The sequence below is a fragment of the Cannabis sativa genome, chromosome 8 (assembly GCF_029168945.1).
Source record: "Cannabis sativa cultivar Pink pepper isolate KNU-18-1 chromosome 8, ASM2916894v1, whole genome shotgun sequence".
In the NCBI taxonomy this organism is placed as follows: Eukaryota; Viridiplantae; Streptophyta; class Magnoliopsida; order Rosales; family Cannabaceae; genus Cannabis; species Cannabis sativa.
In genome coordinates, this window is record NC_083608.1 from 42,646,838 (window position 1) to 42,666,114 (window position 19,277).

Genomic DNA, 19,277 nt, shown 5'->3' on the forward strand with positions numbered 1-19,277 from the left:
GTAATTTTTTTTTTTTTATTATTTTTTTTTTTATGAATGGTTCGTTAATGTAATAATACTACAAATTTTAACCTACGGTGTATAAAAGTAGTGAGGGTGTTACTGTAATTTTAGTCCAAGTTATATTTGAAAGAAAATTCGAGAGCTACTAGACTCTGTCAAAGCCAGTTTGTTACTTTGTTGCTTTAGAGAAGAGAAGAATGAACAGAGGTGGTACGTCGTCGTTTTTCTGCATAAATAATATTATATTGTAATAATGTCCCTACTCCCACTCCCTGCTGTGACGCTCACGCGGTTTGCCAAGTCCCAAACCTTTCCCTTTCTATTTGGCCTCAAACCTACGAAACCAAGGAATAAATACTTTGTTAGAAAAAAAAGAATAAATACTACTCAACTTTTTTTTTGTTTGAAAGTAAAATTTTCCAAAATTATTTATTTTAAATAACTCAGATTGGCTATTCCACATTTTTTTTTCATACTTAAGATATTTTTTATTCCTTTAGCAAAAAAATATCTTTTTATTCCATTTTTTTAAAGAGAAAATACTTTGTGTGTATTATTTTTTTCTTCTACATATTCAATTTTATTGGACTACATACACAGGATCAAATGTATCAGATTTGTGCGGTTTTGTTACTCTCCAAGGGCTATAAACGTATCTTTTTTTTTTTTTTTTTTTTTTTCAGAAAAAAAACCCAAATTACTATGAAATTTTTACACCAAAAATACAAATTACACACTTTATTACATATAAACCTACACACGGTTAAAGCAACTTTTTTACCTTTTCTTTATATTTTATTACACATATACCACATACACATCACATCTATGCACTACCACGTCAACTCACCTATCAACCATCATGCATCCCTCAATCACTTCCCTCTCTCTTTTTCTTTTGTTTTCCTTTGATTTTTTTATTTCATTTCAGTTTTTTTTTTTTTTTGAAATAACAAATAACCTCCATTGTTGAACCTTTAACTCCCCACGATTCCTCAACCATTTTCCCTCTCATTTTTGTTCTTCCAAATTTTTTCAACTCCCACTAAACCATCCCATAACCTTTTTCTCTCTTTCTTTTTGTTTCCCAATCTTTATATAAAATGGATGTGACCCGTTCTTCTTCATCTCCTTCCCCTGTTCAAAAAAAAAAAATTCAAAATGGGTTTGAAATCACTAGCTAATAAAGCTAAGGGAAAACGTCCTTTTATTGAGGAGGAAGACTCTGATTTTGCTCCTCCATTAACGAAGCGTGGGAGAGCTCCTCCTAAGAAGAAAACAAAGGTCCGTGTGCAAGAAAAAATGGCTGAAGATGTTTATGGGAAAAACAATAATGTTGGTGCTGCTGTTCGAACTGAGGTTTGTTTTCGGTTTCATTTTCGTTTCCCCCCATTTTAAACATTTTCTTGTATTTCCATTTCATCGTTTTGGTTTTTTTTGGTTTGTGATATTTTAGGTTTTTCATTTTAAAATTTCGTTTGGTTTTCTTTGGATTTTTAGGACTTTAATTTTGTTTAATCAATTTTATTTTGTTCTTGGGTTTGGCATTTTAGTTTGTTTCTTATTACTTTCGTTTCATTTTTGTTGTGTTTTATGTTCTGTTTGTGTTTCTAGTTTTTTTTAGATATTTTGAAACATTTGTTTTTGTTTTAGTGTCTCTAATCAGTGGGTTTTAGTTTTTTTTTTTTTTTTTTTTTTTCTAGTTTTTTAATAGTTTAATATGTTTATGTATGATGTGTTTTGGGAATATTATTAGGTATAGTTGTTTGCTGTTCTTTTTTAGGTAACAATTCGATTTAGATGTTTGTAGTTTATATTCGTAGAGTTGTTTCTGCTTGTCAGTTTGTTTTTAGTTTTTTTATAGTTTTATTATAGTTTGTATACTTGTTTATTTACAATTTATATTTATTGCTGTTAATAAACTATAATAAAACTAAAATGAAACTATTAAGAAACGTTTAAATTTATTTCAGAAACTAACTATTTCTCAAAGTGTTTTCTCCTTTTCTTATTTCCAAAATAAATTCTTGCAAACAATTGAATTAAACTAATATAAAATAATGATGCAACTGTAAATCAACTTGAAAAACCACAACACTTAATTCAATTTAATATAGTTGTGGTCATTGTGCTTTTTCATCAGTTTTATTTGAATCAGATCAATTGAATTAATAGTTGTATTTTTCTCGTTTTGGTTTCATTTTGGTTGTTTTGCAGTTTTGAAACGAGCGCGTATTTTCATCTTCATGGTTCGCTCTGTACAGCTGAAGGCTTAGTGCATGTGGTATTTTTGTAAATATTTGTATGTGGACTGTATAAATGTTTAATGGGCCGGCCCAAAGTATTTTTGTAATTTTTTTTCCTTTTTTGTATTTTTTTGTTTTTTTCCCAATTACTATTTATAATAATGCTCATTTTTTTTTTCTTATAACTAAGTTATATTGCCTTTTAGTAAATACAAATCAAATAAAATGATTACATGATTTACAATTGGAATGGGGCAAGTCCATATAATTTATACCTATAAATTTATAAAATAAGCACTAGATGAAAACTACTATTGAAAACATACATACGGCAAATAGTTTTTTAAATTTTAAAAATAAAATAAAATTCATAAGTGAAGCAACTAATGAATTACTACGTACGAAATGATTTTTCTTCTTTTATTTAAATGTGTTAATTTTTTTGTCACGTTATAGATTTTATTTATTAATTTTTTTTTTTTTTGAAGAAAGTTATAGAATATTTTAAATAGCTTTCGTCCTATCATACTCAGCCCAGCTAGTGATTTATGTGCCGTTAGGTTCTTAATTTCTATTTTAGTACATCAAGAAGAGGGACCAGAATTTTAACTTTATTTATTTCATATTCTACCTCAAAACCATAATAAAATGAAATTTTTACATAATTTTCACTTATTTTTTTCTACTAAATATTACTTATTTTTCTACCATCTTTGATTTTATTTTATTACCATCTCTCAATTTTTGATATCTCAATTATGTTTGGTATAAATGGATTCAATTCAATGACAACTGATCAATTTAATTATAATCGACTGCCAAATATTAAATATTTAATTATGATCGGATCGAATTGAATGTTATTTTTAGATATCTAACTAGATTGAATAGATGTTAGATATTGTGTCCGAAAATCCAATACATCCAACATATAATTGAAATAATTAATATTTTCATTTAGTTTTAATAAGTAATTAGATTTTATATTGCTATAAGTAAAATATATTTGTATATATAAAAATAAAAATTAAAATTCTACATTTTTTTTTTTTGAATTAGATATCAAATCATATCCAGTTCAATATATACTAGACTTTGGATGGATCTTATCTGATTTAAAAAAAAAATATTAAATCTAAAATATTAGATAAATCTAAATTAAATCAATAGAAGAACATTGAATCGGATCTGGATAGATTATTGGTCTAATGAACACTCCTAATCTCAACTAAAATAAATATTTAAATTAAAAAGATAAAAAAAATAGGAATACATAGAAATATAACTAAATTTAATTAAAATAAATAAGTAATGAAATTTAAAGTATCTTTCAGAGGCAGAGAGAGACCATGAGAAAGACAGATGAGTCTAATAAATGATAAATGTGGTATTCTGATGCCTTTGATTATTATTTGGGTATCCAAAACCTCTCTCCTATGCCTTGTTTCTCTCTCTCTCTAAAAGAACCCAAATCACTTTTTTTTTTTTTTCCCTGTCCATGTTTTGATTTGAGTGTTCTCATTTTCTGTGTGTTTGTTATGGTTCTGCTGTAGTTTTCTCGGGAAAGTTTGATTGGTTCTGACCAATTGTTATATATTTTGTACTTTGAAAAAATGGTATTGAGTTCGAACGCTAACATTTAAGAATCACTCGTGATCCCGTCAATCAATCACTCCACAGAACCTAAGTGTCTGTCGAAACAGGGAAAAGGCCCTTTCTCTCTTTGGTACTTTTCTCTCGTTTTCTCGGTCTTTCTTTTGCCTTTTTTTGGTTTGAGAAGCAAGTGAAATTTGAGCTTTCTTTTCTTCATTTTTTGCAAGGCTTGATTGGTGGGTTGATTAGCTTGATTTGAGGAACAAGTGAAATTTGAGCTTTCGTTCATTTTTCCTTCCGGTACAATTCAGTTCCGTAAAAAAAGAACAAAGCAGAGAAAACGCTTGAGTTTTCTTTAAGGGTAGTGAATTTTCAAGGAGAAAGAAAAAAGGGGTAAGTGAAACATTAGTTTTTTCTTTGTTGGGTTTGTTTTGTTTGATCGGAGAATTGGCCAAAACTTGGATATTCCGGTGTACGGATAGGTGTTGGACTTGGCCAACATTTGCCAACGAAGAAGACTAAGCGGAGAAAAGATTTTTGAGTCTTCCGTGAATTTTGCTGTCCTAAACGTCGAAAAATAGAAGTCTTTGCAAGCCTATTTTGCATTCTCTCTTTCTCTCTCTCTAACTAAAAGGGAAAATCAAATCCCGACAATATCTCTCTCTTCCATCCCCTTTTTTTTCTCTCTCTACAAACCTCTTTCTTTTGTCCTCTGTTTTTTGGTCTTCTTTTCTGGGCTTCCTCTGTTTTCAGGGTTGGTGAGAGAAACATTAATTTCTTTCCCTCCCTTCATCTCTATCATCATCCTCTCTCTCTCTGTCTCTCTCTCTCTCTCTCTCTATCTCTAAACATGATTTTGGATAAAGGGTCAATGCAATCAAATCTTGAATGTTTCCTCCATTGCACAACACCGGTGGTTCAATCTCAATTTCTACCTAAGGTTTGTTTTGTTCTCTCTTTGACTCTTTTCATATTTCAATTCAAGTCATTTGTTTTGTCCTTTTCCGTTCTCGAAGTTCTCTTCTCACAAAATTTGTGATGATTGGTTTTCTTTTTTCCAGACTGAGATTCGCAACCTGAACAGTCTATGGCACCCATGGGAAAGAGAAAAGGTCGAGTATTTCACATTGGCTGATCTGTGGGGCTGTTACGATGAATGGAGTGCATATGGAGCCGGTGTTCCGATTGCCTTGGATCAAGAAGAAACGCTCGTTCAATACTATGTCCCTTATCTTTCAGCTATTCAAATTTTCACAAGCAATTCTTCCATTAACAGTTTCAGGTAATCAAACTTTCACAAAATCTTTGGTTTCATTTTGTGATACAATGAAAAAATCATACATGGGTTTGTTTCAAAATTCCCCAATAATCACATTTTGGATCCATTGAATGAAATTCTTTTCTTGTTTTCTTTCTTTTTCTTTTTTTCTTTTCCCAGAGAAGAGGCAGAAGCGGGTGAGTGTGAAACAAGAGATTCTTATAGTGATTCACTTAGCGATGATAGTGAGAGCGATAAGCTATGGAGATGGGATGGGTGTTCTTCAGAGGAAGGAGGGTTTGAGCAAGATAACAATTCTATTCATCTAAATGATAGATTGGGTCATCTTTATTTTCAATACTTTGAGAGATCAACTCCTTATGGAAGAGTCCCTCTAATGGATAAGGTACTTACTACACACAAACACATAGACAACACACCTTTTAAGTTCGGTTTCATATTCGTTTTGGTACAACCTAACTTCTCTCTCTTGATTCTTTTACTTGATTGGCGTGTTACACTTCTTTGTATTTTGTTTTTTCCTTGAATATTAATTCAAATCAAAGACTTGTGAAGTATATGAAAACATTTGTGGATTTATTTTACCCCAGAATCAATAGAACTCTTTCTTTTTCTTGGTTAGATCACATCTTTCATAGAAACTGTATATTACCCTTTTTGACTTTTCAACCATGAAGAAATAAATATTTATGCTTTATAATCCTTTTGTATAGAAATATTTCACTATAAGCAAGAGTTAGTTTTAATAGACAATGAACTTGTACGAATAATGATGATAATTATTGATCATGAGCATCTGTTCTCTCGTCTTTATTATTATTAACTTTTTTGTCTTATTGACTATCTTTTTTAGTTTCATTTCCTTACACTTGTTTTTTCATGATTCACAATATATTTATATGATAACAGAGAATAATATCATAAATATATTTCCAATTCCACTATTTCTGATGATATGTGTTTGTGACGGAATCTGCTTATTAATCCCTGGGGTCTTTTTTTCAAAATGATATTTTTGTTGATTCCATATATATAATTGACCACAACATTTGATTCTTTGCCTTTTATATAGATCAATGGATTGGCTCAAAGATACCCTGGTTTGATGTCACTTAGAAGTGTTGATCTTTCACCAGCTAGCTGGATGGCAGTTGCCTGGTACAAAAAAAAAAAAAAAATCTCTACATCTGAAACTAGTTTAGCTTCTCTATTCCCAGTCTTTCAAAAAATCTCTATATTGCACGTGCATGTTTCTATATACTAAAGCAAAATAGTGTATTGATGGTTTTGGATCCATATATATTCAGGTACCCAATATATCACATCCCAATGGGTAGGACCATTAAGGACTTATCGACTTGTTTCCTTACATATCACACTCTCTCATCTTCTTTCCAAGGTAATAATAATAATTTAATTACTATTATATGAATATATTAATGTACATTTATGTAATTAAAGGTTTGGTCTGAAATTCCATTAATGCTATTTCAGACATGGATGTTGAAGATGAGATTGATGAAAATAATAATAACAATAATGTGGGGATGAGGAAGAGAAAGGAAGGAGATGGGATTTCTCTACCACCATTTGGGTTGGCCACTTATAAGATGCAAGGCAATGTGTGGGTCTCGGCCAAGTGTGGCCGGGACCAAGAGAGGCTTTTGTCCCTTTTGAGCGTGGCCGATTCTTGGCTAAAGCAACTACGGGTCCAGCACCATGACTTCAATTACTTTACTGGGTCTGCGATTATTCGTCGATAAAAAAAAATGGGGCAAAACAAAGAAGAAGAAAAACCCAAAAAAAAGCTTTTGCAAAAAACCTCTACAAAGAAAAAAAAAAAGAAGAAAAACCTAATGAAAGGGACTGACCACTAAGAAAAATATCTTTTCTTTGGGTCTATAGCTATTTGGGTTAATTTGTAAGTTGTGACCCCGGTGAGAGAAGAGTTATGGGCCATTTGTTCACTACATTGGTGGCTCTTTTAGCTATATATATGGGTGCCCTTATTTGACTTTTTCTTTCTTCTACCATAGAGAGGAGGAGTGAGAGTGAGTTGACTCTTTTTTCTCTCTGTTTTTTAAGTGCTGCTGTTGGAGCGGTGAATATGTTCTTTTCTTCTTCCCCTTTTGTAGAAAAGATGGGTGAGTTTCATGAGAAATTAATAGGCTCTTGAACCAACGAGTTTGTATATGGATTGTGTAATATTGCTTTTTTTTTTTTTTGTCTCTTGACCCTATATATATGTTAATTAATGAAACCGTGGGAGAGATGAAAAATATATATACCCTGCTGGTTTTTGCAAAAACTTGTGTTGTTTTATTTAATTTGTCTTTCATGATTTGGAGTATATGGTTTTTGGACTTTGGAAGTTTCATAATATATCTAGAGACCACACAACACACATGAATTAAACAATCCAAGACATAAAAAGTATAACCAATAGTTTTTGTTTTTGGATATATTGGATAAGTGGCCTTCGCAGCTGGGTCCAGAGTCCCCAAAGGCATACCAGCTGTTAACCAAGAAATCAACCAAAATATCACTTTCTTTCTTTCTTTCATTTTTTTTTCCCAAACGAGGATAATAACTTTCAAAAAAAAATTTGTAAGCTAGTTTACTTATTTATTCTTGAACCAACTAATATATATTTATATAGATATTATATTTCATTTGACTTTATTGTTCATAAATTAATTATGATGTACGTGAATATCCGCCAGTGTCTCTCGAGTCTTTGTTGTATTTAATACAAATATTAATTACTTAAAGTCAGTGATCTTAATTTTTTTTACACAGAATAGTAAAAGTGGTATAGTGTTATATTTTAACATTTTGGAGAAAATTAGTTTTGAATAGTATGTTAAATTTATGCCAAATTTTAGTATGTTTAAAATTAATTTTAATTAAATTTTGATACGATATAATCTTTTGACAAATTTAGCATAAAATAAATATATATTTTTTAACTATAATTTTTTCATCCATATAGACTTTAAATTTATATTTGATCTCATAATTATTTTTCAAATATTTAATTTATTAATAACCGTTAAAAATGTATATGGTAATTGTTTATTTATTTATTTTTTTTTGTAATAAATTTAGCACAATATTTTTTGTAAGAAAATTTCAAATAAAAATTTTGTATAATTTTTCTTCTAATTTTATAATACAATACTCACAAATTAAATCAGATTTGACTGTCTTAGTAAATATAATATTTATTCAAGAAAATAATATATCAATGTATACATCATGTATTACAAGAAAAATTACTAGTGAAACTAATTATATGACAATGTTCTATATTATGCTTCTAACAATTAAAATATAAAAATACGGAAAAGTCTATATTTAAAAAATTTTATTTATGAAATGATTTTTTTAAGAAAACATGATATATTTTTTTTTTTTGAAATCATTATTAAAAAATGATAAACCTATTAATACGTAAGTTATGTATTTCATATATTCTCACAAAAATAAATTATGTATTATGTATATATATTTTTTTTTTTCTAAATTTTAGTGAAAATACTTAGGTCAATCTATTAAAATAATATATGTTTGGTAATTATTAATTAATTAACTAATTAAAAAGAAGTGGAGGAAAAGATATGAGTAGTGGGTTCTTATTTATAAGAATAATAATTTAAACAGACTTTTCTTTTTAACCGAGCTACATATATTGATATGTAATTAATTTTTAACCATATAACTAAAATTGATATGGTCCATACATATAAAAATAACGAAAATATATAGCTAATATTTAATACATTGATAATTAAGTACTGTGTGTAATTTGAGAGTGTGTTGTAACAATATTAAATATATTATATGTAATATAGGTTAGGCCAAATTAAGTTGATATAATTTATTAAGAGTGATTTGGTTAAGAAATAAAATTAGATTAACGTAAAGGGAATAATATTCTCTATCTATCTATGTTAGATATTTAATCTTCTAGCTAGCTAAGCTATGTCAATAATGGTCAACGAAAATTAAACTTCCACCCTAATTTAGTCACTTCAAATACGTCAAATGGTTTTCTCAACGTCCACTAATCAAGCACGTTATATATTCTATGTAGATGCCAATGGGATTTAAATTTATCAATATATATGTTTTTGTGACACGATAAATTATATAAAAATACACTTCTTGTTTCTGTAAAATATCCCAATATATATCCAAAGTAAATAAATATTTTACTTTTTTGGGATTTCTTTGCAATAATCAATACTTGATCAAAATGGCAATTAAAAAACAGCATAATTACTATGTTGCTTGCTAATGCCATATATTTAATTTGGTGAAGTTGAGTTAAAAATTAGAAGTCTGTTGTTGGAACTTTCCCTCAGTAATCTATTTTTGTCATAAGAGAATATATATTTATATATATTTTTTAAAGACGAAAAAGTTAAATGAAAAGTTGCATGGAAGTCTATACTATCCATATATATATATAATTAGTGCTTGTTAGCTTATCTTTTGACAAATTAATTAAACAAATTAAAAAGACCTAATTTAATTTGAACACAAAACTTCCTTATTGGACCTACTACTTATACAGTTATATCATTCCAAATACATGATGAACTAATTAAAATAGGTACGTATTATATATTTTACAAAATCACATGTGCCGCCATGCTTGTGGTTGTGGGTTCCAAGCTAGCTAGATAGCTTCGAGGAGAGAGTACTATACTATATATATATATATATATATATATATATATATATATTTATAATATAAATATATAAAAACTACTATTAGCTAGTACTATACTTCTTCATTTGACTTAGTATATATTTTTTGAGTGCAAACAACTATATTATCCACTTGAGAGAGTTAGTCAATAAAAAATGGAAATGTGAGTTTCTCAATATCTTATCTTGAATATATTTTAATATTTCACCCCCAAACAAAAGCACCCCACTATTTAAATGTGTTCACAAATGAAATTTTAAAAAAATATAGAAAACAGAAAATAATTGGGTGAAAACGATTTGGAGTCCAACCACCAACTAACATATATAATTTGCATCACAACACACATGGGTATTGAGCATTAGAACTGATCCCTTTCATCCATGACGCATGGTCATACTGGCTGTATGGCACTTGGATATTACACTACGCACTCAACTATTTGATGTACATATACCATTTTGACATCATTTATAAGATTTTGATTACTTGTCATGCCACAGAAGAACTTGTATATTTGGGAATTTGTTATGGCCCATGTTGTATAGATATGTAATTAATTAATGGCAATAAATTAGGGTTTGCTAGGACTTTTAGATCGGGTGGAGAGAGTAGTGTGAACTGAGTGGCACTTGTACAGATTGTATTCGTTGTTACAAAAATAATTGTCGAAAGTGCAATGCTGACGAGGACACTCTTGTGATATATAATGTTTTTCCTACTTTCATATTCCTAATTTTCTTTTTTTTTTTTTGCTTAACAAAATGAAATTATAAAATTAATGGTCATAAAATGAGAACAAAATGAAAATATTCTAGTTTTAGCTTAAATGGAATAATATATATATAAATAATAACAAAAAAAGTAATGAATTTATACTATAATGTGAGGTACTACTTCTTTTCGTTTCATGCGACAAAATTAATATTATGCGCTAATTCTAGACGGGACGTGATGCGAGGCCAATGATGATAAGGATAGACTTGTCCAAATTAAATCCCATTTCAGAAAGAAACCATAATTAATATGGATGGTTGTATTAATTGAGAAGTACATGATGGTCATAGCCTTTGGGGTGCGGTGCTGTACATGGTCGCCCTGGTAGAGTAGTGTGGTGGCTTTTGCTGCTCATGCCCATTGGACCATCGGTTCTACTGGGCTGGGTCCTAGGTGGTTCTTTTCCTTCTGCTTTCCATTTAGATTCTTATGAAACTCTTCCTTAAAAAACTATTAAAACTAATTAACTCAAAAGAGTTTTTTTTAGCTTAAGTACCTGCGTGTACATTCAATCCAATCCGCACTATTTTACGTACTCATAGTGTATTTGATCTGTACTAAGTGTGGATTTTATTTTCTGGATCCAATCAAATCCTTACAATAGCTCAAATTCAATCTAATCTAATCGGTAAGAATGTGGATTGGACCGGTTATTTTAGATTGGTTACTTTTTAATATTAAATTATTTAATATTTATGAAAAAAAATTCACATATGTACTAGCATCAAAATAAAACAAATTATAGTTATTTTATGTCTCCAACAACAAATTAAAATAAATATAATAATAAATAATAAATTCAAAAGAAGAAAAAAAAATATATGTATAAAGAAATGTTTAGTTTTATTTTAAATTGTATGTAAAAAAGAATTGTATATAAGAATAGAATATACATTTGATGCATTAAATTTAAAATGCATGTAAAAAATGGATAAAAAAATTATTAAATTTTTTCTCTTGTTACATTGGAATGTTCTTTCCTTCCTTTTTAAAATAGAATAGCATTCTACCAAAATGGTGGAAAGAGCATTCCAATACTTTAAAATGTAACCAAACAAATGAATGGAATCAAAATTGTTTCCTTTTCATTCCATTTCATTACCTCTAACCAGGGCCGACCCTGAAATTTAGTGGGCCATAGGGAAAAAAATATTTTTGGGCTTTCACTTAGAAAAAAATATGGTATTTTTAAAAATTAATTAAAAAAATGTATAATTTTAAAAGGGGATAAATTTTTTTTGGGCCCCTGAGCTAGGCGGGCCCTTAGGTGGGCCCTAGGCACAGGCCTAGCCCGCCTGTGCTCAGAGCCGGCCCTGCCTCTAACCAAACGCCACCTAAGTTTTGAAATATAATTGTATTATATGTATTAGACTTTTTAAATTACTATTTTCTTTACATTAAAATGATATTCGTATATATAATTTTTTAATTTTTTTTTTATAAATATATGTGTGGATTGGTTCGGTTTGGTTATTTTTACATGTCAATCAACATCCAATCCGCATAAGTGTGAATTTTAAATTTTCCAATCCAACTCAATCTAATCTAATTCGCACAAGTGCGAAGATCCGCACTTTGTAGATTGGATTGGATTGTACGGATTAGATTGAATAGATTATTTTATAAACACTCTTAACTTAAAGAGCATCAAAACTTGAAATAGTTGTTAAAAATCCAACCAACTAAAGCCTCAGTCTACGGTGTTAAGTTTTTCATCCTTAAAACTACTTTGGACTTTTCCATTGTTGTTAGTTTTCTTTAAATTAGGATTATTTACACTATATATCGAAATTTTTAACTTTTTTACTTTTTTATTGTGGGGCGGAATTTTTTTCAAAAATATTGTGTAAGTTTTATACTGTGTAGTGTGTTATAAGTTTTCACTATTGTTCTACGATTATTTTTTAGTTGTTCCACTGTTTATTTTTAGTTGTTCTGTTTTGTGTTTCGTTTTATAAAAATATTGTTTTTTTGAAAAAATTTCTATATGAATGTATTTTTATAAAAATTAATTCAAATTCTAATATTTTTTGTATGTTCACCTTTAAATTATTGTTTGCAAATAAACAAATAAATAAAACATTTAAATAATTCAAGTTCATCTAATACAGAAAGTAAGATTGTAGAAAAAAAGAACATACTAATATATATATAGGGATATGATTTTGTCCCGTTATTATACTTTCACGGATTGTAATTCGTGATGTACGGCAGCCGTCAGATGAGGGAGTTATTTGATCTGACGGCTGAGATTGATCTAGGCATAATTAGGGTTAAAAAGTAAAAATGTACCCGGACACTCATTTAATGTACCCTGAGACACATCTAATGTACCACGGAATACATTCCGTGAAAGTACATCACGGGACAAAATCATATCCCTATATATATATACCCAATACTTCAACAGGTGACGCGCTGTAGGTATAAGTATTTAGTGGTGTTTGTAGCTAATAAAGTAATATTAAATTAGAATATATCATTAGACCATTTTAGAGGTGTTCATCCAACTTAATTTGTGCTATTTTGCTATAGTTTATGATTCGATTTACACTAAGTACTGATTTCATATTTTTGATCAAATATAATCTGCATAATAATTCAAATCCAATCTAATTCTCAAAAATGCGGATTTAATCGGTTATTTTTTAATATTGAATTATTTAATATTTATAAAAAAAAATAATTTTTTTAGAATAATTACATAAGGCACTATTTTTTGTAAAAAAAAAAAATTACATTTTTACGTTTAAAGAATTTTTTTTTATACATTTTTACGGTTTTCCATATAAACAACACGAAAACAACAACAAAAATACATAAAACTAACATGACAATAACATCTAAATAACACCATAACTCTTAGTATACTCAGTACACTGAACTGGTAGACGCCTAAGAACACGTATACTTGGCCACAAGGCTAGACGTTCACTACTGGAGAGTTCCTCCTCTTTATTAGGACAGTTCGCAAAAAGATCTTAATAAAAGGTGTGAGTATCACAACGACATTGGGTAAAATTACAAGGAAAATCATTAGCCCTGAGATTGATGTTCTGTGAATTATTATGACAAGTCTCCCTAAAACTACAAGGAAAATCATTAGCCATAATCGGGAACAAGCTACACCATCCCAGCTCGAAGAGTCAAGTTTATTCGAAGATAGTCCGAACCAAAGTCACTATTTAAATGCAATATGTAGGAAACATTTGCATATTATCTTGAAAAGACGTGTTAGAAGTTTAAATCCATCATTCTCTGATTTTACACTATCCAATATGCTTTGAGACGGTTGCATAATGAATAGTCAAATCATCAGCAAAAGCTAAAAGTCTATCTCACCAAACACCTAGAGCAAGTCTACGAATTATACAAAATATGCAGACATGCCATATTGTCCAAATTTAGGAAATGGTGCAAGTAATAATCATACAATTACGACAATGGTAAACTTTGCACCATCTTTATGAGGCTATACATACCCCTAACAACGTTCAGTTAGGGGGTCAGAAAAAAATAGCGAGACACTCTATATAAAGAATTACTGCATTAATAATAACGACTTGTGGACTAAGGCACATTAATGCTCCAATCACGTAAAATAATTTCGTATTAAATTTCTGATAATCATCAAAACAACTCTAATGAATAGTTTCCAAAAACCTTGTTCAACATATGTTTGTAATCTATTAGGGGGTTTGACTAGAAATTATTATTATTTTTTTGCTAAGAAGCTGAATTCACTAAGCCAAACACACAAAGTTTGTTGAGTACATGGGGACTCACCTCCCAAAAACGCAACAAGCCATTACACGAATGGGATAGACCCCACCTTGCAAGAGCATGCACATCCTTATTAAAAACACGCGAAATCCAACTAACAACACAATCACCATTCACCAAAGAAACACAGTTTAGAAAAAGAAAAGTGTAAACTCCCAAACGGAGACTTTCCAACAATTAAAGCTTTGACAAGCTGAACATTATCCGAAAAGAAATCGACTCCTCCAAACTGCATTTCCAAGGCCAAGCCAGCACCAAACCTCAGTGCCTCCAGTTCACCGTGAAAAACACTCTAAACCTCAACCTTCTTCGCACCACAGGTCATTACCGATCTCGAGTTATCAAAAAACACAAGCGCCACAACCCCTACACCGACAGCCATAGCAAAATCCACAAAGCCCCTAACTCTACCAGGTTTAGGAAGGCCCCATCGCACCTCAGCCACACCTCGACGACCTTCAATAACCACTTGCTCTTGGGCCAACAGCCGATTATGCTCAAGAAAATACTCCTCCACTCTCTTATGCACCAAGTCCATATCCATGGGCACCCCACGATGAAAAATCTCATTACGGCATAGCCACAATTTATGGTACAAGATAGCACCATAAAGAAAAAAACTTGCCATTTCCAAATTAGAAAATAGGTGCTGAAACGGAGGATGGATAAGCCAAGAAACCATCTCTCTTCCATTGGAAAAAAGAAAAGAAGAAGGTCTAATCCCCCAACGAGAAGAAAACCATAAGGATTTTGTCACAGGACATGAAGACACAAAATGAGATGCATCATCACAACCATCCTGGCCACAAAGAACACAAGCATCATGAGAATTCCCGAAGATATTCTGCAATTTAGAACCGAAAGGCAGAGAAACAACTTAAAACGTTCATGGATTCTCATCCTCCAAATCTTGGAGCAAACATCATCCTTTGATTCAAAACGGTCCTTATTTAAGTCCCGCAACTTTTAAAGAAATTATTTATTTATTCATTTTAATGGAAAGCCTCCAAAGAGGCCAATAATATTAAGCAAAAGCACAGCTTTTCAACATAGAAGCAAAGCCAAAACTTCTCCAAAAAAAAAAAAATAATAAATTACGCCAAAAAAAATGCAAAAATAACATAATAAAAAAAAATATAAGAAGAAGGTAAGAACTATAAATCACTCCGTAGCACCTCCTTGGTCGCATTAACTTTGAGCCACGAGGTTCCTTTGGTGAAGAGAATAGAGATTTCTATATTGAGTCTTGAGGCCCTCCCTATTAGCCCATCTCGGAATATTGACGAAATTATGCACAATATATATAGGCTCTTTCAAAATTTGATAAATACGGATAAATTAGATTTTTTTTTTTTTTTGAAAAATGCGTTTAAATTAGATTTTTATTTAATTCATATTTTTTTTAATATAAGTAAATTGTGTGTACTTATATTTCCGTGGAATTATTTTTTCATATTTTAAATTGTAATGAAATAAAGCCATACTTTATTTGTTAACTTATTTGGTGGAGATTTGTATAATTTTTCTAGGAAAATTTGTTATTCTATCTTAATTACTAATATTGAGTTTGTAATTTAATATATATATATATATATATATACTAGCAAAAAGCTACGTGCAAGGCACGTATACTAAATTTTATGCTAGTTTTTTCTATGTTAATTGAAAGTGATACAATTAAAAATTAAAGAAAAAATATTATTAGTTATAAGGTGAGATTATTATTATGTGTATCTAAATATTATAGTTTATAATGTTGTCAATTAAAAGTGAATACCGAATGCAATATATTAATGTTTAAGAAAGCTTAATGATTTAAATATGTTCTTAAGTTAATCCAAAAATAAATTAAAAATTGATGTTCCAATACTTAAAGAAACATTACTTAAATGGGTGTAAGATAAAAAGAAAATTAAAAATCAATATCTAAATTATTGATAATTGAAGATAACATTTGTCTAAAAATTGTAGATAAGAAAACTAATGATAGTCATTGGTAGATTTCAATCTTCATTTGCTTCGATAGAGACAATAGTGTAATTTTTATATTTTGCACTTTTCATTCTAGCCGAGTCCGCATATATCTGGATTGTCTATTTTTTCGTTGATAAATTGAATATGGTAGTATCGACAAAGCGGCGGTTGCAAACCGTGATGTATTTTCATTTAAAATGATTAGACATGGTGCGCATAGTTTATTTAATTAAAAAAAATCAACTTATGAAAGGCATGTAAAACTATTTTATTTTTTTAAAATTACACCTTTGCAGTAGATTTCATTAGTTGGTCAGCAGTACACGAAAATATTTTTTCCACAGTATCTGCGAACATGACAGCAGATAGGCTCTTTGTATTGTCATCAAGTTCAACATATGCTATAGCACTGTAAAATGCATAATAAGATTGTTAGTATCTTTTTTTATTATTATTATTTTAACTTAATTTCAATAACATCATATGTTTTTTGTAATATATCATGGTGTAGGAAATCCTTCCTGGCCGCATGTTGGCTTGTCACATATAATTTTTTCATTGCGATTGTATAAATCTATTTTTTTATGACATGCGTCACATGACATGTAATAAAAACTCTGGACAGTATCAGTTATTTTTATTGCCGCCTCAATCCAAAAGTATTTTTTCAACATCCAAATCAAATGGTGTTAATAATAGTAAGATATTAAAACAAAAGTTTTATAAAGTAAATATTGTAGTAGTTTTTACCTCATTCAGTTGCAGATTTTTCGTCAACTCTGAAATTTGGATGTTAGTCACTATTTCGCTAATATATTTAATTGTGCTTCTAATTTATGAGCACGTGATCAAAAACAGTGCTGTAATGTACTCTCTAATTTGTTTTTTTATTTTTTTTTGTTTGCATCTAATGCCTCAGGTTTAATTATGATAAGTTTTGGTGTGTTTTAGTAAATGTTTTTCTTTTTCTGGTTTGCATTAATAGCTAGAACATGGAGAAAATAATAAGATTGGCATTCCTTTTTGTCGCAGCATGTACAAAGCAACATAATTACAATAATGCTTTAAGTTTCTTTTATTTTTATTTAACAGAAGACGAAATTATAAATTTTATGGTTTCTTAATTATACTGTATGTGCTAAAATTTTCAATTAAACCAGTTTCATATAAAAGCAAAGCTTCTTACTTCATTATGTGTATTTTAGAGTGATAATATGATATATGTTCTGAAGGCAGTAGTCACTAGGAAAGTTGCGGCTAATGGTAATCTATCATTAAAGCTCTTTCATGTCCTTTGCAACCATTGATGTTGATTTAGTTCTATTTTAAAATTATCTTCTTTTTCTCAGGGATCCTTACTCGAAGGGTGTTGATCCAGAATTGTTAAAAGCATCTCTAGCATCACGTGGTATGTTCTGCTGATATTTTGATTGTCTCATCAATACTATCAAATGCATATGGGCATTAACAAATGAAAATCTTCATAGCTTTTTTCTTCTATTTTAAAACACAGATTACATTTGCCTTACTTTCTTTTCCCTCAACTTTGTTAATTGTGGAAACAGGAAGGTCGACAACTAATAAGAAACAAGAGGACCCGAAAAAAGACCATACCCTATCTGAGATCAAGCTAGAGGAACCTCCTACAGTTGTTAATCAAGGATCTTTAGCAGTTGATCCAGCTCAACCCGAACAGCAATCTAAAGGAGAAAAAACTTTGAAGGATGCAGTGAAGCCCAAGCACAAGAGAAAAAAGAAACAATCTTCCACTGGTGGAAGCTAGATGTGGAACTGGACATCATTAAGGGAAACCGAAACCTAAATTGAAACATACAGTGTTCAACTTCAATGTAACACATGGGAATTCTTATGGGCAGAGCTGGAAAAACTTTTACGAGTTCATCCATACTTTTGACTTCAGCCTGTGCCCAAGATTGGCTTGAAATGATCAAGCATAGTTTCATCCCATTGCTAAGGCTGATAAAATGACCTTTTTGTGTGATTTTGTTGCCACTCAAATTGGGATTTCATTATGGGCATTTGCAATGGAATGTATTTTTATGTTTCAAGGTAGAATGTACATGAACAGGATTAGTAGGATTATTGTCAAAATTCAAATAGACAGTTTTTTTTCCTTTCCTTTTTTGGGATATAAAAAGTAAGAAAGTCTATATCCCACAATTTTGATTTGAGCTTGTTAAAGATCAGTTTTTACAGGCTTTCATTATTAGATCAATTTAGCATATGCACGCTTTTATAATTCGACCCAATTCATTAAATTATTGGGATGTTAGTATGAAATTGCCTTTCATAATTCGACCCAATGTTGTTTGCAAAAGTGGGGAAGAGAAAAGGAAAAAGGGTAAGTGATGGTACATTCATACATATGAAAATGTTGTGTTCTAAGGGTGTTCATAAAATATTCAATTCAATATGCAAAGTGTAGATACTAATACTTGTGTCGATTGAAAAGTTTAAAATTCGCACTTGTGTAGATTAAATATTAATTGATATGTAAAAGTATCTGATTCAATGAAATTCACACATATTTATATTTATTTATTAAAATTATACATCTAATTAATATTTAATATAAAAAAATAAATCAAATGTATATTACATTCTTATTTTAATGCATATCATGATACAAATATATTTTTAAATCTTGAAGCTAATTACTGTTTTATTTTTGGTTGCTTAATGAGTAGGTTCACATTGATTATCTTGAAGCTGATAATATTATAATCACGATATCTTATAAGGGAAGTTCTTTTAACCAGATATATTTGCTTGTTTCATACTCCCTGGAATTGTTATATTTAGTGGCGGACCCAGAATTTAAAGTGAGGGGGCATAAATAAATTTAAAAAGAAAATATAAAGTGTAGTTAGTGGGATTTGAATCT

At 29.8% G+C, this 19,277-nt stretch overlaps 1 protein-coding gene and 1 long non-coding RNA gene across 3 annotated transcripts; both read left to right on the top strand.

Moving 5' to 3' along the window:
- Positions 1 to 3,525: 3,525 nt before the first annotated feature.
- Positions 3,526 to 7,429, top strand: LOC115699650 (uncharacterized). Of its 2 annotated transcripts, XM_030627158.2 has the most exons (7): positions 3,580 to 3,975; positions 4,070 to 4,782; positions 4,904 to 5,124; positions 5,281 to 5,506; positions 6,194 to 6,279; positions 6,429 to 6,520; positions 6,616 to 7,429. In XM_030627158.2, the coding sequence occupies exons 2-7, from the start codon at positions 4,693 to 4,695 to the stop codon at positions 6,882 to 6,884; spliced, it is 984 nt and encodes a 327-aa protein (XP_030483018.2). In that variant the 5' UTR covers positions 3,580 to 3,975; positions 4,070 to 4,692; the 3' UTR covers positions 6,885 to 7,429. The 2 variants fall into 2 exon arrangements, with proteins under 2 accessions (XP_060957938.1, XP_030483018.2); XM_061101955.1 differs by having other exon boundaries at positions 3,526 to 4,782.
- An 8,740-nt stretch (positions 7,430 to 16,169) lies between these two features.
- Positions 16,170 to 18,632, top strand: LOC133029948 (uncharacterized). Its single transcript, XR_009683877.1, has 2 exons — positions 16,170 to 17,780; positions 17,938 to 18,632. It is a non-coding gene; the product is annotated as an uncharacterized LOC133029948 (long non-coding RNA).
- Positions 18,633 to 19,277: the final 645 nt, after the last annotated feature.